The 26,881-nt window shown below is 33.6% G+C and overlaps 3 protein-coding genes across 4 annotated transcripts in view; 2 read left to right on the top strand and 1 right to left on the bottom strand.

Annotated features, from left to right (window-relative positions):
• The window catches only part of ldhbb (lactate dehydrogenase Bb), an 8,415-nt gene extending 3,683 nt beyond the window's left edge, over positions 1-4,732 (top strand). For both annotated transcript variants that reach the window (XM_056452336.1, XM_056452337.1), the window contains exons 4-8: positions 802-975; positions 1,054-1,227; positions 2,840-2,957; positions 3,607-3,730; positions 4,117-4,732. In XM_056452336.1, the coding sequence (XP_056308311.1) occupies positions 802-975; positions 1,054-1,227; positions 2,840-2,957; positions 3,607-3,730; positions 4,117-4,284 (758 nt within the window). In that variant the 3' untranslated portion in view covers positions 4,285-4,732. The remainder of the gene's footprint in view (positions 1-801; positions 976-1,053; positions 1,228-2,839; positions 2,958-3,606; positions 3,731-4,116) is intronic.
• Positions 4,733-7,377: 2,645 nt separating this feature from the next.
• golt1bb (golgi transport 1Bb) lies at positions 7,378-13,523 on the bottom strand. The gene is made up of 5 exons (XM_056452339.1): positions 13,398-13,523; positions 11,850-11,941; positions 11,492-11,670; positions 8,066-8,147; positions 7,378-7,966 (listed from the first exon to the last, which is right to left on the bottom strand). Exons 1-5 carry the CDS (start codon positions 13,420-13,422, stop codon positions 7,928-7,930), a joined length of 417 nt encoding a protein of 138 aa, XP_056308314.1. The 5' UTR covers positions 13,423-13,523; the 3' UTR covers positions 7,378-7,927.
• Positions 13,524-13,744: 221 nt separating this feature from the next.
• slc35b4 (solute carrier family 35 member B4) lies at positions 13,745-25,509 on the top strand. Its single transcript, XM_056452338.1, has 10 exons — positions 13,745-14,013; positions 14,110-14,223; positions 18,456-18,558; positions 18,631-18,680; positions 18,764-18,845; positions 18,964-19,024; positions 21,082-21,191; positions 21,272-21,347; positions 22,932-23,007; positions 25,057-25,509. The coding sequence occupies exons 1-10, from the start codon at positions 13,937-13,939 to the stop codon at positions 25,301-25,303; spliced, it is 996 nt and encodes a 331-aa protein (XP_056308313.1). The 5' UTR covers positions 13,745-13,936; the 3' UTR covers positions 25,304-25,509.
• The last annotated feature ends 1,372 nt before the right edge of the window (positions 25,510-26,881 follow it).

Genomic DNA, 26,881 nt, shown 5'->3' with positions numbered 1-26,881 from the left:
AGCACCAGAAGGAAACCCACACCAACACGGGAAGAACATGCAAACTCCACACAGAAATGCCAACTGACCCAGCCGGGGCTACAACCAGCGACCTTCTTGCTGTGAGGCAACAGCGCTAACCACTGAGCCACCGTGCTGCCCCATTACTAAGAATAGTAATAAATAAAACTAATCTAATAAATGATTCAAACAATTTTCACCTTTATCACTATTTAATGACTACTTAATAAATGTTGTTGTTATTATTAACAATGATGAGGAGGATCATAAAAAGATGCCTGTAAAAATATATAAAGTAATATAATAATAGTAATTTAAGTCTAATTTATATGTCTTATTGAAGCATAATGTTTGTATAATGAGGATTATATTTATAGTATTGTATGCTTTTATTATTATTATTATTATTATTATTATTATTATTATTATAGTTTTGTATGTTATTGTTGTTGTTATTATTGAGATTAAATAATTTAATAAATAATAATTACAAAAAATGCATGATATATTTCACAGATTATTACATAATCTAAAGTAATAGATTCAAATAATAATAATAACATTTAAGTATTATAATTATGTATAATTAATATTTATTAAAATTAATAGAAATTAATTATGCAACAACAAAAATGTAAACATCTAACAATAAATCCATTTGAAAAATATGTAATACACATATTTAACTAAAATACAGCTTATTTTTACAGTATATTAAACGATTGTTTCTAATAATTATTTTAAAAATAAATAATTTCCCCAGCTTTCACTTGTTTGTGTGTCTGTGTTTTTTCTTCCCAGATTACTCAGTGACGGCGAACTCTCGTATCGTGGTGGTGACGGCGGGCGTTCGTCAGCAGGAGGGCGAGAGCAGACTCAACCTGGTGCAGAGAAACGTCAACATCTTCAAACACATCATCCCGCAGATCATCAAATACAGCCCAAACTGCATCCTCATCGTCGTCTCTAACCCCGGTACACACACACACACCATCATAATCACACACACACATCATCACACAGTTTTCTAACACTTTCTTCTGTCTGCAATAGTGGACGTGTTGACGTATGTGACCTGGAAGCTGAGCGGTTTGCCGAAGCACCGCGTCATCGGCAGCGGGACAAACCTGGACTCTGCCCGCTTCAGATACCTGATGGCCGAGAGACTGGGGGTCCATCCCAGCAGCTTCAACGGCTGGATACTGGGAGAACATGGAGACTCCAGCGGTGAAAACACACACTTTTTAAAAAAATACTTTAAAATACTATTAAAACACTGTTTACTGTAAATAAATGTGTGCAGTGCAGGTATAAATATAAAAATTCTGCATTATTTAAATATAATATTAATAATATTATCATAATATTATTAAAAATAGTAGTAGTACTAATTAGTAATCATTTTGACATTTATTACAACGATATTAAGTTATTAGAATAAATAATAATAATTATTAATTATTATTAATAATAATAATAATAATATTGAATTTTGTTTGGAAAAAAACAAATGAATGGAGAGAAGAGAGAACCCAGTCCAGGAGACTCGAATTTCTTTATTGAGACGTGTTGGTTAATCTGCAGTCAAACAGCGCCTTCAAGAAGTCCATGAGTCTGCATGAGCCTACTGTAGTCTCTTACAGGTCTGGAGTCTGCGAGTTTTATCACTAGTCTGAATTGAGACAAGAATGTCCTGTCTATAATGTGTTTTTAGGAGGAGGGGAGATGCAAAGCATGCAAATGAAGTAGGTAGGTAGGTGAATAAACTTGCCAAGTCACTGACCACACAAGGTTATCAACAAAGGGGTTTCTTTGGCCTGAAAGTATCACCCGAGGACAAAGGCAGAGTGGTTTAACACCCTGCCTGTAGCATTTGCATCACTTTGGTTCAGCCAGTAGTCAGGAAGACTAAGGTTTAATGTCCCTCATGACTGTGCTGTTAATGAAATAATATAATTAAAAACAACAGAATATAACTTTTCAGATATATGTAGATTATTGTTCATTTGAAACTAGATTATATAAATGTATATTTTCTACAATTTCATACTAAAATTGTCACATTTATTACAATAATAAACTTGATTTTAATTATTTAATAACACATAATAATGTTTATAATCACATTTATTAACTGATAATTGTATAAATTATTTAATATAAAAATCTTAAATAACAAAATACATTAAATGAATGGGAATAGGTATTACTAAAATAGTTAGTATTTATTTTAATAAAATTATAGATTTAGAATTTTTAATAACTAATAATAATAAATTTTCTACTAAAATTAATAATTTTCACATTTATTATAATAATATACTGTATTTAAATAATTTAATAACACATAATAATGTTGTTGTTGAGTATAAATCATATTTATTAAAACTGATAATTTCATAAATTATTTAAAATAAGTTAAAAATCTTATAAAACAAGTGACTAAAATGTAAATCTTACTAAAATATGATTTAATAATATAGTAAAGAATACATATCAAAAATGAGGATGATGATGATTGTTTATTATTATTAATAAATATATTTTATCATAAATGCATATAAAAAATTTTGGCAGTTAAGATATATTTAATTTATATTTAAAAAAAAAAAACTATATATTTTATAAACTTAAAAAAGTAAAATTTTAGGGGAACATTTTTTATATGATTTAATTCTATATCAATTATTTAAATAGTTATAGTTTAATAAAATATAAAAGTTAAATAATTAAAAAATTATGTAAAATAATTTAAAAGATTTTATTGTAATTTAAATGTTGTTAAAAAAAAAAAAAAACACTCATGGTGTGTGTGTGTCTGTGTGTGTGTGTTTTGTAGTTCCTGTGTGGAGTGGAGCGAATGTAGCAGGAGTGAGTCTGCAGAAACTCAACCCAGACATCGGCAAAGACACGGACAGAGAAAACTGGAAAGAAACGCACAAAAAAGTCGTGGACAGGTGCGTCAGCGGGTCACTGATCTTAGCTTATAACCCAAAATCATTATATCCAAATATATCATATATACATTTTTAGCCCCCCCTTTTTTAATATTTCCCAAATTATGTTTAACACAGCAAAGACTTTTACACAGTATGTCTAATAATATTTTTTCTTTCAGCTGGAATTTTTAAAAGCATTTAAAAAAAAAAATTATTAGCCCCTTTAAGCTATATTATTTCGATAGTCTACAGAACAAACCATCGCTATACAATAACTTGCCTAATTACCCTAACCTGCCTAGTTAACCTAATTATCCTAGTTACGCCTTTAAATGTCACTTTAAGTGTCTTGAAAAATATCTAGTCTAATATTATTTACTGTCATCATGACAAAGAGAAAATAAATCAGTTATTAGAGATGAGTTATTAAAACTATTATGTTTAGAAATGTGTTGAACAATCTTCTATCCGAAATTCAATTCTTCTAACAGAAATTGGTAAAATTAGGGGGCTAATAATTCAGAGGGGCTAATATTTCTGACTTCAACTGTATACATATGCATATATCCAAAATATGATATATCCAAAATATGATATATCTAATATATAATATGGATATTCATGAGTAGAGTGTGTGTGATGATTTGAGCATGTGTGTTAACCGCAGTGCGTATGAAGTGATCCGACTGAAGGGCTACACAAACTGGGCCATCGGTCTGAGTGTGGCTGACCTGACAGAGAGCATCATGAAGAACCTGAACCGAGTCCATCCTGTCTCCACCATGGTGAAGGTCAGCACTGTTACTGTACTGATCTAAAATTAAGAGTGATCATTTATTACTTTTATTCTGCAAGCGTGCATTACCTTCATTAAGTGGTACAAAAGTGCTCAGGTTTCCCACACAGTCCAAACACATGCGCTATAGGGGAATTGAAGAAACTAAATCGGCCGTAATGTATGAGTGTAAAACATATGCTGGATAAGTTGTCGGTTCATTCCGCTGTGGCGACCCCCGATTAATAAAGGGACTAAGCCGAAAAGAAAATGACTGATGGAATAATGTGAAGTATGCATAAATATGTAAAGATATGATTTGCCACACCTGAAAATGCATCTAGAAAGTTCTTGAATTTGACTTTGGAAAAGGTGTAAGAGCCCTGAATGTGTGTGTTTCAGGGAATGTACGGCATCAGCGACGAGGTCTACCTGAGTCTGCCGTGTGTGTTGAACAGCGCCGGCGTGGGCAGTGTGGTCAACATGACTCTGACCGGCGACGAGGTCTCGCAGCTCAAGAAGAGCGCAGACATGCTGTGGCACATCCAGAGAGACCTACGAGACCTGTGACGTGTTTATGCATGAAAACAGCATCACAGTCACACTGTCACGTGATCAAGAGGTCTGTATTACGCATCACGATCGTCAGATTAGCACTTGAATGTGAAAACGTTTCATCTTTCTTGTGAAATATAGCAAATGTACTGCATTAGTTCACTTAATTGGAGGATTTCTGCTTGAATGTTTTGCATCAGGTTGGTAGGTGGATAATAACTGTGCCTACATTTGATTGCATGCATTAGAGTGGACGGTGAAGGAGAAGCATCGTTAATCTTTACATATCATTAATACATTTACACCACGCTGTACTAAACACTGAATGTTTTTTGTGTGAATCTTTGATCCTCATTCATACAGATCAGCATAAATGAGCGCTGGATTCTGTTTATGCCAGGCCAGTAGGTGGCGATGTCACTTTGAGATCATTAAACCAGCCATTTTGAATGGTTTGAAACGACACATGCTGCACGCCCCGGCTGAGGTTATAATGCAATAAAATAACTCTGAAAAAAATAGCGTTTTTCTAACATACTGCGAATGTTAAATTGAACGTATAACCCAGTGTTTCCCAACCCTGTTCCTGGAGGCACACCAACAGTACATATTTTGGATGTCTCCCTTTTCTGACCCATTAACTTCAGGTGTTGGAGTCTCTTCTGATGTTATGATGAGTTGATTCAGGTGTGTTTGATTAGGGAGAGGTTGAAAATGTGTACTGTTGGTGTGCCTTCAGGAACAGGGTTGGGAAACACTGGTATAACCTATTAAATTCACTTAGCTTATCAACTAAAATAATTAATATTAAAATATTTCACCCAAAATTTTAATTTGTCATCATTTTCTCAGCCTCTCAAACCTCTATGAGTTTCTTTCTGCTGTTGAACGCTAAAAGAAGATATTTTGAAGGAAGCTGAAAACCTGTAACCATTGACATCCATTGTATTTTCTTCCTACTATGTAAGTCAATGGTTACAGGTTTTCAACTTTCTTTAGTGTTCAACAGAAGAATTAATAGTCTTTGGGTGATCTAGCGCTTTAATTGTGATGTCTTAATTAATTTTTCTCTCATTTAAAGTAATTTTTAGGTGAACTGTCCCTTAAAGTGTCTGGATATATACATTTAAGTGTTTGTTTCATGGTGGGCTCTGGTAAACAGGACTAAAAGTCTATTAAAGTCTACTAACTAATATTATTCCTTTACAAATGTCTACAATTTGCTAAAACTGATCTGTGATCAGGTTAAAAACTTCAGTGATTCTCCACTGGGGGGCGATCTGAGTGAATCAGCATCATTCATGCTGATTTTATGACATTACACAGACCTTGGCCAGTTAATTCTCTCTTTAAACCACTGATTTAAAAGATTTGTTATAGCATATTAAACAACTGTTGCACCTCGTGATGGCTTAATGAAAATTGTCCAGAGTGAGCAGAGGGGACAAAAACCAAACTCTCAAAATGTAAAAATATAGTCATTTGAAATGTGTCCAAACTTGACGTTGTCGCATTTCTGAAGCTATCTGGAATTTCACTCAGTATATGTTGATGCTAAAGGAAAGTGCAAAATGTAAACCATATGCTAGCGTGATGTTTTCAACCAAATTAGCCCAAAATAAAAAGAAAACTGGAATTTGTTGCGGGACTTAAAGGTGAACCAAGCAGTATTTTAAGTCATATTTTACATTACGGAAGTCCTAAAACACACCTGCAGCCAATCAGCAGTAAGGGGCGTGTCTGGTAACTGTTGAAACTATGAAATTTCAAAAAGAGGTGGAGCCTATTGGGTTGTGAGTGTGTTTATTTTAGCACAGGGATGTCCAAACTACGGCCCACGGGCCATCTGCGGCCCGCAATCAGTTTTGTGGCGGCCCGCGAGGCTTTTTATAAATATTAATAGAATCTGGCCTGCTATACAAAATGAACGTAGTTCAATAAAATCCCCGGGTGTCGCTATCACATGCCTTCAGTTAGGCAGCAGTTCCTGTTATGAAATAAAACGAACCAAACAAACTGAAGGAAACATAATTGATAATCTCGTTTTGGCAATCCAAGACGCAACCAAGTAAAACGAAAATCAAAAGTGAGTGCAGGAAACTTCAGTCACGTTGGGGCAAAGAATATTTCTTCACAGACGTCAGCGGGAAATGTGTCTGTTTAATTTGCCAGGAATCAGTTGCAGTAATGAAGGAATATAATATTAAAAGCTCTTACACTGGTGCCGAACGAGATCAAAAAGTAAAACAATTAGCAGCTGCCCTATCAGCTCAACAACAGCAGCTTTTCGTCCTAATAAAGTGCAAGAAAATTCTAGTTATGAGGTAGCTCAGCTAATCGCACAGCACAGGAAACCTATCTATGTATACATATAGTGTCTGTATGATGCATGTAAAATTTGGTCTGGGACAACATATTTGATTTTTTTGCATCTGGCTCTTGGTCCAAAAAGTTTGGACACCCCTGTTTTAGCGCTTTCAAATATCATCATCATTTGACCAAATTCTCTTTCAGCTTAACTATTAATGCAAACGCCATTGAACTCCCATTGGTTCTTGGTGATGATGTAAGGGGTGGGTGTGGCTCTGAGGGCCTGCCTTCCTAGGAAACGATCTGTAATGAGTGTCATCCATCCAGACGTTAAAACAAACACTAAAGATCTGCTTCATTTTAGAAAGTGAAGTGTAATTGTGAGCAACACTAACACTGTCTTTTATATTTAATACTGTAATGCTGCTTGCTTTCAAGCAATACATTGTATAAAGGGCTGTACGAGTAAACAAGATGTGACTCTACTTGAGAAAACTTGAGTAAATCAGGTCTTTTCATCCAAAATAATGGAAAAGTACTCATCTTTCACTTGTTTAATCTGTCAAACAGAAAAGATATTTTGAACAATACTAGAAATCTGTCACCATTGACTTCTATAGTATTTGTTTTAGCTAGTGTTGAAGTCAATGGTTTAAAATATCTTTTTTTAGTGTTCAGCAGAAGAAAGAAGCTCAAAAATGTTTGTAATCACTTCAGGAAGAATAAATAGTAGGTAAACGTTCATGTTTTGTGTGAACTACCCCTTTAAAAGTGACGTCTACAGAAAGCTGAACCATCAAGGATATAATCCATTTATTAAACAGGATCTTTGTCTGTAAAAATGTACATTAGTCTCACATCTGAAGTATTTACAAATACTTAAACAAGTCAGTCATGTATTATTATAAGAGCATGTCACGCGGGCTGCTGGATTTCCTTGTGAACGCAATGAAACAGTCTCCGCTCCACTAGGTGGCGCTTATGTAGGGGGAACAAATCCAGATTAGCTTGAAGATTCTGTCAATTTATAAAAGCAAAAACCAAACCATTGGCACATAAAAGCGCAATAAAAAACAGTAACGACTTCATTCAGAACCCAGCGATTCCTTCAGTGGAGCATTATTTCGGGGTGCAGTGGTCCCTGTCGCCGCCTAGAGGACGCAGTATCAATAACAGCAGCTGACTTGGTTTCGTAATGAGTCCCAGAGGAAGAAAAAAACAACACACTTTTTTTTTTCACAGGAGAAGTATCAAAAATCTCATGTCGTTCAGCAAGACGCCGAACCAAAAGCACAATTTTGACAAGTATAAATATGAGCCACTCGTAGAAAACTAAAAGACTAAACCGTTATACCATGGCGTTGCTCTCGCCAACTTTATCCACTAACTGAAAGAGAAACAGAAAACATTGTGTTAGAAATGCAGCAATCAACAAAACTGAACATCTGTTATTGATGCAAGCGCTAAATAAAGACTGTAGACTTACTCCACTGATACCAGGAAGGTTCAGTAAAGATCCTAGAATAGGCACCCGCCTGATGAAGCCCACCGCAACTGGGAAAAAACCCCTGAAAACAAATAAGTATGAAGTGTTATTACCGAAACAGTGTGTAGCTACTTATAAATCTCAGCATCTGGCTCTCTGTAAGCAAATAGACAAAAGTATTAACTGCTTTAGAGATTGGTGTTGTTACTTGAACAGCTCTTTGTGAACCTAGTCAGTGCATTTCAAATGTTACGCAATGGTTAAACTCAGGGTGTGATTTATACATTGACGATCGGGGAGGGCATGCTTTACCATTATGTTCAGTAATATGCCTCAGTGAACCAAATTTATATATTTAACTCAATTACATCTTATTTACTAATCAAACTTAAGTTTTCAGTGTTTTGAGGGATATCGAGTAGTTCTCAATGACGTTTGTGATATTAAATAAACCGATTAAAGCAGGGGTCACCAAACTTGTTCCTGGAGGGCCGGTGTCCTGCAGTTTTTAGCTCCAACTCTAATCAAACACACCTGAATGAGCTAATCAAGGTCTTACTAGGTATACTTGAAACACCCAGCCAGATGTGTTGAGGTAAGTTGAAGCTAAACCCTGCAGGGACACCGGCCCTCCAAGACCGAGATTGGTGACCCCTGGATTAAAGGATGACCATGAAAGACGGCACGTGTTTTTTATTGTACTGTTTAACTTCCATGTGCAAGTGTATAATAAAGTACAAACTGTGTATCTAGTTTTACGGACACCTACAGTACAAATGCCTGTTTTACAAGAAACATGCTCTAAATTTGCTGGGTTTTGGCACAAACGTGCATTTACGATGGTTTGGACTATTATAGGGGTGGTCAAATGTATATTGAAGTCATCTATTATTTTAATTATTAATATTATTTAAAGGTCCAAGAGACCCTGGAGTATGAGATTTTAACAGATCTATGTGTGTTGAGCATCAGTTAAGACAGCGTTAGCACCTGTTAGCTTTAATTGTGGGATTAACTGGATAATTTTGAGCTTTGGTCAGCTGATTTCATCTTCCGGGTATAAAATAATAATTGGGGCGGGATTAAAATCGGTGACGTAGAGCGAATCTGCTAGTGGAGTGATGACACGTCGATTCCTCATTATTATTCATAGCAGAGTTTTCTTATCCTATGAGAAGACCCTGCTTCTTAATTATTCATGCTTTTCGACGGCAGACCTGCTAACCTGTGACCCAATGACTGGTTGAGACTGCGTCCGCACACGGCAAGGGTCATATGTGTTTGTTTCCATGATACCCAGAGTTTGTTGCATGTTTTTGCATGTTTTGTTGGTTTGCAGCAAGCATTTTTGTCAGGAGAGCTGTACGAGAATTGGAGAATGGCGGACTTTGTCTTTAATCAGTTGAGTTCGTTATTATTCAGACACATCACCTATATCCGTGCTCGCCATATGTTTAAAATGATCCAGATTACCAGCAGGGCTATTGGTTGAAACAGACAGGGAAAGAGACCTGCTGCACTGCTATCCACTGTGTCTGCATTCAGACCCGGGGATTGAGGACGAGAGAAGTCTTCCTCATTTATAGTGTTTATATAAACATTATAATCTTTATGATGATGTAACAAGTGGTGGTTATGTGTATATGAAATTACAAATAACATGTAGCAGGACATTAAACTATTTCCTGTTTATTTCTTTGCTTTTTAACGTGGCTAAAATATTCTGAGGTAGACTTGAACTAAAAGAGAGGGGTTTCATGGCCCTTTAAGATACAGATCAGAGCAAACTATTTCTTAACTTTTAAAGGGCAGATCCCCCCCACACATCTTGTGTTGACGTCCTTCAGGGGGGGAAAAAAAACAAGCTTTAACTATACTGTAACTCGCACCCTGTAAATACTAACGTGTTCACTTTTTATTTTACTCAAATTCTTTAGTTTGTGGTTCAACTCATGTGTTTTCAAGCATCTTTCAGTGCACATTTAGCCTCAACTTCTTACCTTTACCTTATAGTTCACCCCTCCAAATGAAGATTTCTTTATTATTTACTCACTTTCAGTTTGTTCTAAATTTGTATGGGCTTCTTTCCTCTGTTGAACACAAAAGGAGATATTTTGAAGAATGCTGAAAACCAATGCGGAAAAACAAACACTATGGAAGTCAATAGTTACCGGTTTTCAGCATTCTTCAAAATGTCCTCTTTTGTTTTTAATAGAAGAGGGATTTGAAACAAGTAAAGGGTGAGTAAATGGGGCAATAATTTAAATCTTGGGGTGAACTGTCCCTTTCATTTAGAAATATGATGCGGACACACATGGACGAATGTGTAAAAGCAGGTATGAGTGTTTATTATTACTCTTTGCTAATCTGCATTGGGGAATCTTATGGATCGTTGCAAATACAAATAACATCACTAATCTCTCTCTAGAACAAATAACAGATGATTAAACAATGTCTTATAAGCAGGTAAGTCACATTTATTTGACTTAAATTGGTATGTTTAGTATCTTGGACATTGGTTGACCATTGCTATTCATGTTAAACATGTTGGAAAGTTCATACTACAACCTGGCTAGGCTAGTCATATGCAAAAGAATACTTTATATTTTTTTGTGAACTTAGTAAAATACTGAAAAGCACATTTATTTGTGGAGATTTGGGTGGAAATCTTATTAAAACCAAGATGTATTGAAGATATCGAATAAAATCTAATTTACTGGCACCAATATAAACATCATCTGCACTAGTTAGTTAATTTCACATAAATATATGTTAATTTCCCTGTTTATGATGCATAAAATATGCTTCAAAAATGTAAATATACACAATTATCTAAAAAAACAGCAGCAGCAATGCTTTTGACATTCGCTATGCTTTAAGTTGATAAGTGTGATATCATGTCTACTAGGAAACTCATTTTGATAGGACATTCATGTTTAATTTGACTATGGAAACTAATGAAGATACTAAAGATCACTCTAACAGCATGTGAATCCAACGTATTAATCTACATGATGAGGGGTCACCAATCTCGGTCCTGGAGGGCCGGTGTCCCTGCAGAGTTTAGCTCCAACTTGCCTTAACACACCTGCCTGGATGTTTCAAGTATACCTTGTAAGACCTTGATTAGCTCATTCAGGTGTGTTTGATTAGAGTTGGAGCTAAAATCTGTAGGGCACCGGCCCTCCAGGAACAAGTTTGGTGACCCATGATGTAAACAAACACGGACCAATGGCAAGCACAGTTTCCCACCAAATCCGACCGGACAACTTTCAAATAGGACTTAAGCAAGTTCGCCATAATCATTTAAGATATATTTGTAATGTGTGACTCACTCAATATAATTTACATTGTTCATTTCATAAGTGTATTATTATTAAATCGCCCTCCAACACTGTCATCTTATTATAAAAGCCAAAAACACACCTGAAGAGGAGGAAGAACCCATAGACTTCCAGGACGACCCCTACGATCGGCCATCCTATGAGCACCACAAAAACACCTCCCAGAAAGAAACCGGTGGCTTTCATTTTATGCCGCTGGAAAAAGAACCGGAATGTTCTTTCCAATCCGATAACAAATGAAAGACCTGCGACAAATAATATCTACAAACAAGAGAACATCCGTGTTAAATTCATTACACAAATCTACTGATCTATATTATATCTGTTTAATATTAGGGTAAATTCAAGCCAGTTGAGACACTTGTTGCCATTGGGATAACCAAGGAAAAGTGTCCTGAATTTATCCTATATAAAGATCAGCGGTTAAATCGCATACTCACATTTCCTATGGCCAGAAGTGCTTTATCAAAGAACAGAATCATTCCAAAGAAGAGGAAAAAGACGCCGAAGCCCGTCAGGCCCATCCCGATCTCTGAGTACACAACAACAGACTTGATTACTGATACTGCAGGCAAATTAGACATTATTTACAAGTTGAACAAACACGAAAACAGGTACTTTGGTATTCCAGTAATTAAGTCTGATAGATGAATGAAAATATATGGATGAATAAAATAGATAAACAGAAAGATAGAAAACAGAGATAGACAGAAAAAGAAACAGATAGATAGATAGATAGATAGATTTAAAAAATCAGACAGAAAAAGTTAACTATGGAGATACAGACAGACAAGATAGAAAAAGAGAAACGAAAAATAAAAAAACGGATATTAAATAGATAGAACGATAGAATAACAAATAGATAGACAGAAAAAGAGACATAAAAACAGACTAGATGGATAGATAGAAAAACAGACAGCAAAAAGATAGATAAAGATAGACAGACAGACAAGATAGAAAAAAAACAAATGAAAACAGATACAACAGAACGATAGAATAACAGATAGACAGACAGAAAAAGACATAAAAACAGACGAGATGGATAGATAGAAAAACAGACAGGAAAAAGATAGATAAAGATAGACAGACAGACAAGATAGAAAAAAAAGAAATGAAAACAGATATAACAGAACGATAGAATAACAGATAGACAGAAAAAAAGAGAGAAAATAGATTTCATAAGTGACAGAAAAAGATAGACATAGATAGATAAGATAGGAAAAAGAGAAAACAAGAAACGAAAGAAACAGACAGAAAAGATAGATAGACAACAGATTAGATAGACGGATAGAAAAACAAACAGAAAAGGACAGATAGATATGCATATGGATAAATAGAAAAAGAGATAATGAGAAATGAAAGAAACAAGAAAATAGATAGATAGATAGATAGATAGATAGATAGATAGATAGATAGATAGATAGAGAAGGAAAGAAGATGGATGTATTAATAAACAGAAAAAAGAAGCAAAAATAGACATAAAAACAGATGTATGGATGGATGAATAGACAGACAGACAGACACACAGATAGATACAGAAAAAATAGATGTATGGATGAATGAATAGATGCCAAAAATAGATAGACATAGAAAAACGAACAGAAAAGGACAGATAGATATACAGATGGATAAACAGAAAGAGAGAGATAACGAGAAATGAAAGAAAAAAAAAAGAGTAGATAGATAGATAGATAGACTATGGATAACATCGCATTCATACCATATTTACACACTATAGTACTGATTCAGTGTACATTACCATAGTGAACGTGGTGTTATTATGCTAGCCGTTGGTTATGACCGTTAAATCACAGAGCTTTACAGCTGTTAGTGCTTTGATTGTCATGTTAGAGGCCACGCCGTGTCTCCTCATTCATTCCCATTCATCACTTCCAGAACATTTCTAGCTCTAACTCCGCATTTCTAATATGTTTTTCCTTAAACTGACACCATTAACGTAACATATAAATACATAACATTTGACTTACTCTGTGAGTCCGTTAAAGAAATCATGTTTGTGTCGTTAATCAGCTGCTTTACTGACTAAGGAGTGAAACTGTTCTCTGTGTGTGATCGCCACGACACCGGAAACACGTAGAGATTCTTTAAACGTCTGAAATGACGGAGGGACGTGCTGCTAAAAATTAAAAGTCCAGATAATTACTATTATCATTGCTTTTTAAATTAAATGATAAAAGTAAATACATATTTTATCACCCTTCCCGCTCAAACATTTAACGAAAAGTTTGTTAGTTTGAAATCAGCCTTTGTGTTGCTGGGAAATGTAGTTTTCGGTCCCGCCCAAATGCGTTTTGAAAGTACATCCCAAAAACTACAAATCCCAAATGATGAATTGGGAAGTAGGAAGGTATGTCTTGTATAGCCGGGAGACGTGTTCACTGTTCATTAAAGTAACACTGGAGTTCACTTGTGCAGGAGCGTTTACACCTTTGTTATTAACAATGACAACATCCGGATTTGTGTGAAGCTAAACAAATTATAAGATTGTTTCGTTTTAGCATTAGCAATGAATACGCTATTCGCGATCAGTTTGGTGTTTGTCGGTTGCTGCAGTAATGTTGTGTTTCTGGAACTTTTGGTCAGGTGAGTTGCTCGTATTTGCAATTTTTAACATAAAAGTGTGTGTCTAATGCATTTAAAATCATCAGCTCTTACGTTTTTAATTGTGTTTTTTTACAGGGATTTTCCAGGATGTGGAAATATCGTCACATTTGCTCAGTTTGCCTTCATAGCACTGGAGGGCTTCATCTTTGAGACAAACTTTGGACGCAAAAAGCCACAAATACCCCTCAGGTTCATAATTTATGTCATTTATTTTGCTTTCATGGTTTATTCTGTGAGATTAGCATGAATTAAAGACGTTACTAGTTATTAAATGTGAATGGGTTGCCAGATTCATCTCATTTGGAACAAGTAATTGTATGTTTATTAACTTTTTTGCTTAAAGAAAAGCAGTTTTTGCTTGCTGAAAGCTGTAAAAATTAGTTATTGTTATATTCTAGGTGAGAGGTGAAGCCTTTGCTTTGTCATTATGAGTTCGTGACAGATGCTTATTGATTTTACACCTGAGATTGTATAGCCCTATATTGGGGTCAAAGATGAAAAAGGGCTTTTCGAGCACCTAAATATTAAAAGTAATACATCTTTAATTTTTTAGCCATTAAAATGTGTTATTTAATTTAATAAAACATTCTCTGAGCAAAACAATCACTGTCATACAGATTTACAGAAGACGGCGAACCTAAAATGTCAGTAATAATTAATGTACACAACCATATCTGGCTTGTTTATAGCAAGAATCATTTCATATGTCACTAAGGATCACTGTGTAGTAGTAAAATATTAATTAATTGTCATAGATTTGTCACTATCCTTTAAACCACAAGGTTTTAGTGAGTTTTAAATTATTTTAAATATACCAAAAAATTGTATAATCAAATCATTATTATTTTGTGCTTTTAATAAGTACAGTGAAGAACAAATATGCATTATTTTTACTTTTAATTAAAAAATGTGTTACACTGATGATGGATTGTTAATTCACAAACATTTTGACATTGAGGTTTCATATTGAGATATTAAAAGTAGACGTGTAATATGCATTTATTTTACTTTTATGTTCTTATATATATATATATATATATATATATATATATATATATATATATATATATATATATATATATATATATATATATATATATATATATATATTAGTGCTGGGCAAAATTTTATTGCATCCAAAATAAGAGTTTATTTTGATATAACATATGTGTGTGTATTTTACTTATTTGTTATTTGTTTATAAATACACACACACATGCTTGTATTTGAGAAAACGTTTGTGTATATTTAGATATAAAATATATGCATATGATACAAATTATATATAAATGTAAATATCTATGTAACAAAATAGTTTTGTTTCTATGACATATATATATATATATATATATATATATATATATATATATATATATATATATATATATATATATATATATATATATATATATATATATAATACACACACACACACACACACATATATATTTATATAAAATACACATATATTGTGTCAAAACAATTTTTTTGTTTTGGATGTGATTAATCTTATCCCTGCACTAATGTTTATCTATAATGTGTATGCATGTGCAAAAGTGATTTTATATATTTAATTTCATACAGATGACAAAAGACCTGTTTCATCTTTGCCCCATATACTACATCTATGCCGATTATCTATTATTAGCTATTATCCATACAGTTTTCATTGGGCTTGTTTTGCACAATGTGTTTGCATAGAATATCATGTATTATAACTGGGTGCCACTTGCTAAATGTGGTCAGTGTGTAACTGCAGTGTTGCACAGGTAGTATAGTGTATGTACTGTACTGCTGTGTGTGTGTGTTACGCAATATGCGAGTATTTCATTCCCAACATAGTTTTGAACCTCAACATGATGATTATGTTACCGTTTAGTGCTAAATCTAGAATCACACGCTGGGAAACACGTTTATCTGAGGGTAATGATTTTGTTTATTATACTGGATTCCTACAATTATTTATTGTTCAAAAATAAAAAGCGACGGTGATTGCATCCTTTAAGTAAAAAGTAAAAGTAAAGTAAAAAAAAATAATAAAGTTTTTTTAACAAATTTTAATAATTTTGTTAATAATATTTGTTTATTTATTTTATTATTATTATTATTATTATTATTATTATTTTTTTTTTTTTAAGACTGCTACTTTATCATTTTTTATTATATTTTTTTCACACTTAGCTTACAGTTCAGTTAAGCCTGCTCGATTATGGGAAAATAATAATCACAATATATCACAATTGTAATCACGATTATTCAAAATGATTTACAGTTGAAGTACAAATTATTCGCCCACCTGTGAAATTTTATTTTTTTTTTAAGTAAATATTTCCCAAATGATGTTTAACAGAGGAATTTTTCACAGTATTTCCTATAATATTTTTTCTTCTGGAGAAAGGCTTATTTGTTTTATTTTGGCTAGAATAAAAGCAGATTTAAATATTTTGAAACCTATTTTAAGGTCAATATTATTAGCCCCCTTAAACAATATTTTTTGATGGTCTGCTGAAGAAACCACTGTTATACAATGACTTGCCTAATTACTCTAATTAAGCCTTTGAATCACACTTTAATCTGAATACTAGTATCTTGAAGAATATCTAGTCAAATATTATGTACTGGCATCATGACAAAGATAAAAGAAATCGGTTATTAGAAATGAGTTATTAAATCTATTATGATTAGAAATTAGTTAAAAAAAAAACTTCTTTCCATTAAACAGAAATTGGGGGAAAAGGGCCGCTAATAATTCAGGAGAGCTAATAATTCTGGCTTCAGCTGTATATATACAGTTATTTTCCTCCCTGTAAATAAGAAAAGGGATATAAATACAATAGAATAAAAATATGACTTGTTTGTTGACACAAATTTGACCATTAAAGCACATTAAGATGACTAGATGTGTGTGCTCTGCTCGTCTCTGAGGCTGAGCGAACACACACACAACAGCATGCTGTCTGTATGCTGAAATGATTCAAATGTTCATCAATGAAATATGCACATCCCGTGCTGCTACAAAAACATTACAGTACACGCTTTTAGTTATTTTCACGTGAAACTGAGCTTTGCAGATCAACAAATGTGTACAACTGGAAAGGGGCACTATATGATTATATATGACTATCTGCTAAATGACTAAATGTAAATATATATATGATGCAATAATCGTTTTACCTCAATTGTTGATTTTCATAATTATTTTTTATCATATATTTAAAAAAACTTCTAACGATTATTTTAAATGCTAAAACAAAAATAGTTTTGTAATATCTCATTTTGATTTGAGATTATGCAAATTAAGATTTGTGCAAAAAATTTAATGGACCCTGATTAAATGATTAAAGTGAAGAAAAATGACTATTTTGTTTTGTTTTATTAATTTATTTTTTAATAAGGCCATGTCATGCATATCTGTCAGTCTGCTTAATTTGGCTTTTTTGTGTGACAAAAAAACTATTTCAATACCATTATTTAAAATGCTAAAACAAAAATAGTTGACTACTAATATTATTTTAAAATGGTATCAAACCCTCTTTTAATGAACATTGAGATTCATTTTCTTAAATGATATTTTTTCAGGGCACAGGTTTTATTTTGGTTTCCCAAAATTATTGTGCAAAACATTTATAAAAGCTATCACGATCAAGTCATTTAAGTAAAAATAATTGCTTCATGTAGTTTTGTTTCAGTCATTTATTTTTATATATAACATTTACATGTAAGTGAGGGTGTCACGATGGCGCAGTGAATAGCACGATCGCCTCACAGCAAGAAGTTCGCTGGTTCTATAGTGCAGTGTTTCCCAACCCTGTTCCTGAAGGCACACCAACAGTACACATTTTCAACCTCTCCCTAATCAAACACACCTGAATCAACTTATCATAACATCAGAAGAGACTCCAACAACTGAAGTTAATGGGTCAGAAAAGGGAGACATCCAAAATATGTACTGTTGGTGTGCCTCCAGGAACAGGGTTGGGAAACACTGCTATAGTGCATGTGATCGCCTCACAGCAAGATGTTCGCTGGTTCGAGCCAGTGTGTTTGCATGGAGTTTGCATGTTCCCCCAGTGTTGTGGGTTTCCTCCGGGTGCTCTGGTTTCTCCCACAGTTCAAACACATGCACTATAGGAGAATTGAATAAGCTAAATTGGCTGTAGTGTGTGTGTGAAGCAAGAATGTATGGGTGTTTCCCAGTTTTGGGTTGCGGCTGGAAGGGCATTCCACTGTGACAATCCCTTAATATAGGGACTAAGCTGAAACGAAAATGATTGAATGGAAAATAAAATAAAAACACCGGTTATTTTCTAAATAGTCGAACAGATATTTAAGAAGAAGCGATTTAAACATTTAAAACCACAAATCCTACTGTTATTTATGCATTATTATTATTTTTAATGACATTTTTTTCTCTTTTGCAGTAACTATGTGATCATGGTGACCATGTTTTTTACGGTCAGCGTGATTAATAATTACGCCCTGAACTTTAACATCGCCATGCCTCTGCACATGATCTTCAGATCAGTGAGTATCCTTCATTTCATGCCCTGAGAACTGTGTCTTAGAGATGTTTATCACTTCTCGTTTTCATCACAGGGATCTTTAATAGCAAACATGATTCTCGGTATTATCATCCTGAAAAAAAGGTATGCAAACATCAAGCACAAAGTCATCACTCCATGTTTACTCTGCATATTGTATAGTCACGTTATTATTTTCATGACTGCAGATATTCGATGAGTAAATATCTCTCCATCGTGCTCGTGTCTGTTGGCATTTTCATCTGCACGATAATGTCTGCAAAACAAGTGGTGAGTTTTTCATTCACACCAGTCTCAAAACAATATATGTGTTGTCATTTTGCATTAATTCATGCAACCTGCATGCATTTCAGTGGTTTACTTTATCTGCGTATGTATTTTTATGCAGAGTGTTGAGAAAGGCGCCACAGAGGAGGATGGAGTTTATGCCTTCATGCATTGGCTTCTGGGTAATTTTTTTTCTATTACACTTTGACCCTCTGGCTTATTAATTACTACGTAAGCATGTATGAAATGGCATTAGTAATAATAGTCAGCTAAAATAGCTGAATGCTACATAATTATATGTTTATTTTATGCGTATATTTGTACACTTACAAAGGTTTGTGGTAGTATTTTTGAATATTTAATGTAAAAGCTGTTTATTTTGATTAGAGAATCCAAGAACTTTCTTTTAATGTGACAAAACGTTAAATAATGTGAAAAATATGCTAAAACATGCTAGCAATTTTATAAAATGTATTAACATTTATTGTATTAATAATGTATTAACAATAGTTTTTTCAAAATGTGTTAAAAAACATGGTAGAAATATGTTAGCAACATAATACATGTTACCAGTGTGTTAAACCATGTTTGCTAAACTATTTTAGCAGCATGTTTTAAATGTTATAAACATTGGCACAATATGTGAAACATGCTACCAAATTTAGCATGTTTTAACATTTGAACAACTTGTTAATACATTAGTGGCATGTTTGAAACTCGATAAACGTGGGCACAATATGTTAAAATATGCTAGCAAAGGATTATAATTCATTAGCAACATGTTAGATTTGATGAACATGGCCAGAATGTGTTAAAACATGCTAGTTAAAAGTTATAAAACTCTTCTAACTACTTGCTAATACATTAGCAAACGGTTATATCACTCTAATTACATGTTAAAACATATTAGCAGCGTATTAGAAATATTACAAACACAGGCACAATATGTGAAAACATGCTAGCAAAGGGTTATAAAACCACCACTTGCTAAAACATATTAGCACCATGTTAGAGATGTGATAAACATGGCCAAAATATGATAACACATAGGGTTTTAACACTCTAACTACTTGTTAAAAGTTGCTAGCATGCTAACAGAAGATCATAACACTCCAACTACTTGCTAAAACATTTTAGAAGCATGTCAGAAATGTGATAAACATGGCCAAATTATGGTAACACATCCTAGCAAAGGGTTAATAACTTCTTGCAAAAAAATTTGCAGCATGTTAGAAATGTGTTAAACATGGTACAGTATGCTAAAACATGCCAGCAAACCGTCATAACACTAACTACTTGTTAAAACATGCTAACAAAGATCATAATACTCAAACTACCTGCTAAAACGTTTAGCAGCATGTTAGCAATGTGATTAAAATTTTTACGGCATGTTAATCATTATATAAACATGTCCAACAAGTGTTAAAACATTAACTACTTGCTAAAACATTTTAGTTGCATGTTAAAAATGTGATAAACATGCTAGCAAAGGGTTGTAACACTAAATACTTGTGAACAAATTGCTAGCAGGGGCCATAACACTCTAACTACTTGCTAAAAAATGTTAGCAAATGGTTATAATACTAACTACTTGTGAACAAAATGCTAGCAAGGGTCATAAAACTTAACTACTAGCTAAAAAAAGCTAGCAAATGGTTATAACACTAACTACTTGTAAACAAAATGCTAGCAGGGGTCATAACACTCTAACTACTAGCTAAAAATGCTAGCAAATGGTTATAATACTAACTACTTGTGAACAAAATGCTAGCAAGGGTCATAACACTCTAACTACTTGCTAAAAATGCTAGCAAATGGTTATAATACTAACTACTTGTGAACAAAATGCTAGCAGGGGTCATAACACTCTAACTACTTTCTAAAACATATTAGTAACATGTTAGAAATGTGATAAACAGGGCCACAGTTGTTAAAACATGCTAGCACGGTGTTATAATACTCTAGCTACTTGCTATAACTTCAGCAGCATGTTAGCAACATATTAGTAAATCTATTACAACTACTACAGCTACAAATATTTATGTAAATACAGACTTTTATTTTGGATGCGATTAATTGTTGTCCAGCACTAATATGCTAGGAAACAACTTTGTAGAAGTGTGCTAGCAATGTGATTAAAACATGTCAACAAGATGATAAAACATGCTAACTGTGCTACATGTTAAATATATTATGTGAAAGTATTGTGTTTGACTGCATTAGTGCTGTTGTGTTCCAGGTATCGCCATGTTGACGTTCGCTCTGCTAATGTCTGCAAGAATGGGCATTTTCCAAGAAACTCTGTACAAGAAGTATGGCAAACACTCCAAGGAGGCTCTGTTTTACAATGTGAGTTTCTGAAAGTACTCCTAATGCTGCATGTACCCTCCAAATATGAGCATTAAGTGGTATTGGTCTGCTTTTTTCAGCACTGTCTGCCATTACCAGGGTTTCTCCTGCTGTCCACAAACATTTACAAACACGCAGTTCTCTTCAGCCAGAGCTGTAAGTACTGATCCTGCTGAAATGAGTACTAAATTATCACTAATATTTAATATCACTAATGTCTCTAATGCAAACCAAGCTTGCGTTTAGCTGTTTGATCAGAAATACAAGAGCACTTGTGAAATATAGCTTTTTAAAGGGACAGTTCACCCAAAAAAATATTTACTCATTTAACCATTTACTCATTGTTTCCTCACATTTAAGGCCTGTGCGCACCGGGACGCTTTTTGCTCGTGTTTTTCATCGACGTTTAATGACTCGTGACTAAATAAAGGGTGCCAATGTGATCGTGCACATCAACGCGCAAAACGCCAAGCGTAAAAGCGTCATTTTTAAAGAAACGCCTCATGCTCTTTTTTTTTTTTTTTTTGTTCAAAACCTTCTCCACCAATCAGATTGGCACTTTTGTTCACATGGACGGAGCTGCTGAAGTTACAGTTAACAGCACTTGGAGGCGCTCAAGCGCAAAACTGTCAATGCGAGCGCACATTGAAGAAGATGCCCAGAGGCGAAATGAACGTGGAGCTGCTTATTGCACTGGTGAACAATCATCATTTCTTCATCGCTATAGCTGGAGCTGCTACTTGAACCATCCATAACAACAACCGTGTCAACTTTGTCATCTTCTTCTGTGTTACAAGCGGGTGTCAGAAGCTGTAGCGCCATCTAACGTCAAGGAGTGATTTTGCATACTCTTCTGCTGGCTTGTGTTTGAATCCAGAAAAACATGGTAAACACAAACGAAAAGCATCCTGGTGTGTACGAGCCTTTAAGTGGTTCTAAATTGATATTCATTTCTTTCTTCTGTTGAACACTAAACATTTTATTCTGAAGAATGTTGGGTAATGCGGCACGGTGGCTCAGTGGTTAGCACTGTCGCCTCACAGCAAGAAGGTCACTGGTTCGTGTCCCAGCTGGGTCAGTTGGCGTTTCTGTGTAGAGTTTGCATGTTCTTCCGGTGTTGGCGTGGGTTTCCTCCGCGTGCTCCGGTTTCCCCCCACAGTCCAAACACATGCACTTGGGAGAATTGAATAAACTAAATTGGCCGTTTTGTACAAATTTGTTTGTTAATGAGAGTGTGTATGGGTGTTTCCCAGTACTGGGTTGCAGCTGGAGGGGCATCCGTGGTGTAAAACATATGTTGGATAAGTTGGCGGTTCATTTCGCTGTGACGACCCCTGATAAATAAAGAGACTAAGCCGAAGAAGAATGAATGTTGGATAATAGCTGCCACTGACATCAATAGTAGAAACAAAATATATAGATGTCAATCGATGGGAGAATTTTCTTTTTTAATAACGTACATTGGCATATTGAGTGAACTGTCCTTTTAAAGTTACTATATTTTGTTTAAATATAATTAAGAGTGTATTTTATACTTGTATGACATGCTGAATCATTGTAATTTGCTTATTTGTGGATTCCTGAATAAACAGAAATACCGATTATTTGAAATAATTCCTTATTTAAATATCTTTTGAGCCACCTTGCTGAGTAAAATATTAATTTCTCACAAATATAATAAAAATAATCTGAAAGGTAGTGTGACCTTTTTGTGCTTCTTTTGTTAATTTTCTTTTAAAGCTCCAATGGAAGTTCCTGTGATTGGTCTGTCTATGCCGGTCATGTGGTTTTACCTGCTGATGAACGTCATCACCCAGTATCCTTTCACATTCATCTATATGGGATAAGACTGTGGAATCATAATACCCTTGACATAACAGTTAAATGTTATGTCAAAACTTTAATTAATCGTTTTAGCATTTAATACAAAAAGCAAAGTCAACTAGATGGTAATGCTTGTAGAAAATTAGCTTGAGAAAGGCTTGTCTGAAAACAAATGTTTAAAAAGGATGTTTACTTTAAGCATGCATTTAGATTGGCTGGGATGATATTGTAAACAGTGAACGTTTCAGCTGTTTTTTGGCATGTCATATCGCCATGTTTAAAAGCTTATAATGTTGATATTATGAAGTCCACATGTTTTATAACATTGCTAACACGTTTTTACCTAGTTTTAGCATCATGCGAACATGTTTTAGCATATTAATAACATATTACTTGCCTGTTTTAATGCATTATAGTTGCTTAGAACATTGTTTGCATGACACTGCTTACATTATAAAGTGTTATTTTTTAACATGATGTTACCTTCTAACATGTTAATGTTTCTAGCATGCATGGTTTGACATAGTTAATGTTGTTTTACACTGTTAGAATGAATTAGCATGTTTTTAGCATGATTCTAACATTCTTACCATATGCCTGCTTAAATTATGAGGTTGCTACAATGTTTATAATAATACTTGTCAATAGTTAGCATACTTGTTTTTAGCATGATTCTAACATTTTTAACATATGCCAGCTTGAATTATAGGGTTGCTACCATGTTTATAATAATACTTAGCAATAGTTTGCATGTTTTCCCGTCTTGCTGGGATATTAATTTAGTATGAATTAGCTAAAGCCTTGAAAACATACATTAGCACATTGGTAAGATGAATTAGCAAGTCTAACATTGTGATAGCATGATTTAACCTGTTAGCTAGTTTCTGTGAATTTAAAGATTGCTATCTAGTTTCTAGCATGTTTACCATGTTGTTAACATGTTTTAACATACTTGTATTGTTACCATAATTCAGCATGTTTCTGTCATGCTTAACATGATGTTTGCTTGTATTAGCATCTTATTAACATGGATTCTCATACATGTTATTAGCTAGGATAACATGTTGCCTGTTTGAATTAGCTTGTTGCTAATTCTATCACGACTAATATTGTTACTATTTAACATGTTACAAGCTGTTATGGTTAACATATTGCTAGCATAAAATAACTTATTGTTAGCGTGTATTAGCTAATGCATTGATAACATGCATTATCTCATTAGTAAGATGAATTAGCAAGTTTAACATAGTGATAGCTTTATTTAAAAGCACAGAACCTAGCTAACAGGTTAAAGATTGCTATCTAGTTTTTAGCATGTTTACCATGTTATTAACATGTTTTAACATACTTGTATTGTTACCATAATGCAGCATGTTTCTATCATGCTTAACATGATGTTTGCTTGTATTAGCATATTGTTAACATGAATTATCATACATGTTACTAGCTAGGATAATATGTTGACTGCATGAAATAGCATGTTGCTAGTACTATCACAGCTAATATTGTTACTATTTAGCATGTTACAAGCTGTTATGGTTAACACATTGCTAGCATAAATTGACTTGTTGTTAGCATGAATTAGCTAATACATTGATAACATACATTAGCACATTAGTAAGACAAATTAGCACATTTAACAAGCCTATGGCCTGATTTCACCTGTTAGCTAGTTTCTGTGATTTTAGAGATTGCTATCTTGTTTCTAGCATGTTTTAACATAAAATTATTGTTACCATAATTCAGCTTGTTTCTATCATGTTTAACATGATGTTTGCTTGTATTAGCATGTTTTTAACATGAATTGTTACTAGCTAGGATAATGTTGCCTGCATGAAATAGCATGTTGCTAGTACTATCACAGCTAATATTGTTATTATTTACCATGTTTCTGTTATGGTTAACATATTCCTATCGTTTATTAACTTATTGTTAACATGAATTAGCCTAGCATTGTTAGCATGAATTAGCACAATTAGCATTTGAATTATGCTAATACGTTGACCAAATGAAACAAATTATCCTTAGCCAACTTTCTCAGATACGTGTGTATTCGTGGCGTGTTTATCCTGACCACTGAATGCGCGTCGCTAACAGTCACTCTGGTTGTAACGTTGCGCAAATTCCTGAGTCTCATCATTTCAATCCTGTACTTCCAAAATCCCTTCACCGCCTGGCACTGGGTGGGAACGGCTGTGGTGTTTCTGGGAACGCTGCTCTACACAGAGGTTTTGTCCAGCGTTCCTGCAGCTTTTAAAGGACAGAAAGTCGACAAGAAGGCCAAGTAAACTGTACACGAACTTTAGCTCTGTGCATTTGGGTTTCATTGTTGTCTTAAATCATTTTTCATTTCTAAGTTATTCATTGTGAATGTATGAGCACTTGAAGTACAATTTTATAGCTATTTTTGAGCCAGGTGTGCATTTTAAGAGCGTTTGTATGTTCACTCGCACTGTCCTTGAACTGTTTTAAATTAATTTTATGTTAAAATTAACATTGTTTAATTCGGTTATTTTTATTTTTTATTTTTTTCTGGAAGATTCAGGACTTGCATCCGCTTTGTGTTAATGTTCACTACAAGTTAGTGGTATTTATATATATTTTCCATTTTTAAACACAGCCAATTTTAGGGATTCACTTACATGTTTGTGTATTGAGGTGAAATAATGCAGTATGTATTTAACTACATATAGTCATATTGTAGATATTTCGTAGTCACTTTTAGCACTTCAGTCAGGTGAGTTTCAGGGTGAGTTAAAGCAATACTGTAGAAAACCAGACTGCCAATATTGTAGAAAATATGTACAGATGCTGTGTTCATATTAGTAATTTTGCATGAATTTGGGTAAGAAATTATTATTATTATTATTATTATTATCATGAGTTAACACCAGCTGAGACCTTATAGACTGAAGGAATTCATTGATTTGTAACTCTTTTCAATCTCATCTGCATTTTTTTTATTGGTCTATTGAGCTACCGTTTCTAAAAATTAGGAATAATCAATTTCTTTCCATGTTCTAGTAATTTTTTGGGGCTTTATAACTGATCTTGTACCTCAATGTGACTGAGTGATTGTTAATAATAACCAGGGGTTTCTGGGAGTGTTGTTTCTATTGAATTTAAGAGCTCACACAGAAGGTAGTTTTTACGAAAACTGATCATGGTTGTCATATTTTTTTGTCTAAAATATAAGATTCAATGCAGTTATTGTTAACACTGTAAAATTATATTAATAATAAGCTTTATTGTAAGATGTACGCTATTAATTTTCTAAGATATTTGTTTTTAACATATTGAAGAATAATAATAATCTCATTATGTGTTATTAATATGTATTCCAACCATTTTAACTTGCCTACTTTTAATAGTATGCCTACTATATTATGGTACCAAATATTTTCCTTTTATTTCTCATGAATGTAAAGCTTTATGCACATATATATTAACAAATATATAATTTATTGAAGCTAACAAAAATGTAAGGGAAGGAAGACTTAAAGATATTTTTGACAACAATAGTCTGTGAAAATAACTGTAATGCAGTTATTTTAATAATGTAAAACTTTTAGTGAAAGAACCTTTTTTTAAACATGAATAATAATCACATTATGCATTATTAATAAGCTATATCGTATTAGCCACGCCCTCAAATATTTAATATCGCGAAAAGTCAGAATGTTCTTCTTTAATCCACTGTAAGGCGTTATGATTACATGTATATTAACAAGAACATAAAATATAATCGGCAATGCAGTTATTTTAATATAAAATGTTTTTTGGCAGAACATTTTGTAAACATGAATAATAATAATCACATCATAGATTATTAATAGGCTACATCATACAAGCCACGCCCTTCAATA

The sequence above is a fragment of the Danio aesculapii genome, chromosome 25, assembly GCF_903798145.1.
Source record: "Danio aesculapii chromosome 25, fDanAes4.1, whole genome shotgun sequence".
Taxonomy (NCBI): domain Eukaryota; kingdom Metazoa; phylum Chordata; class Actinopteri; order Cypriniformes; family Danionidae; genus Danio; species Danio aesculapii.
This window is presented reverse-complemented; position numbering and strand designations above follow the sequence as displayed.

What these genes read in the sequence shown, in the direction of transcription:
- slc35b4 (XM_056452338.1), top strand. Translation starts at nt 13,937, where the DNA reads ATGAATACGCTATTCGCGATCAGTTTGGTGTTTGTCGGTTGCTGCAGT. An exon ending in TGCACATGATCTTCAGATCA is followed by an intron (nt 18,559 to 18,630) that starts GTGAGTATCCTT and finishes TTTTCATCACAG; the next exon opens with GGATCTTTAATAGCAAACAT. An exon ending in CTTCATGCATTGGCTTCTGG is followed by an intron (nt 19,025 to 21,081) that starts GTAATTTTTTTT and finishes GTTGTGTTCCAG; the next exon opens with GTATCGCCATGTTGACGTTC.
- golt1bb (XM_056452339.1), bottom strand. Translation starts at nt 13,422, where the DNA reads ATGATTTCTTTAACGGACTCACAGA. An exon ending in CACTTCTGGCCATAGGAAAT is followed by an intron (nt 11,671 to 11,849) that starts GTGAGTATGCGA and finishes TCTTGTTTGTAG; the next exon opens with ATATTATTTGTCGCAGGTCT. An exon ending in ACCTTCCTGGTATCAGTGGA is followed by an intron (nt 7,967 to 8,065) that starts GTAAGTCTACAG and finishes TTTCTCTTTCAG; the next exon opens with TTAGTGGATAAAGTTGGCGA.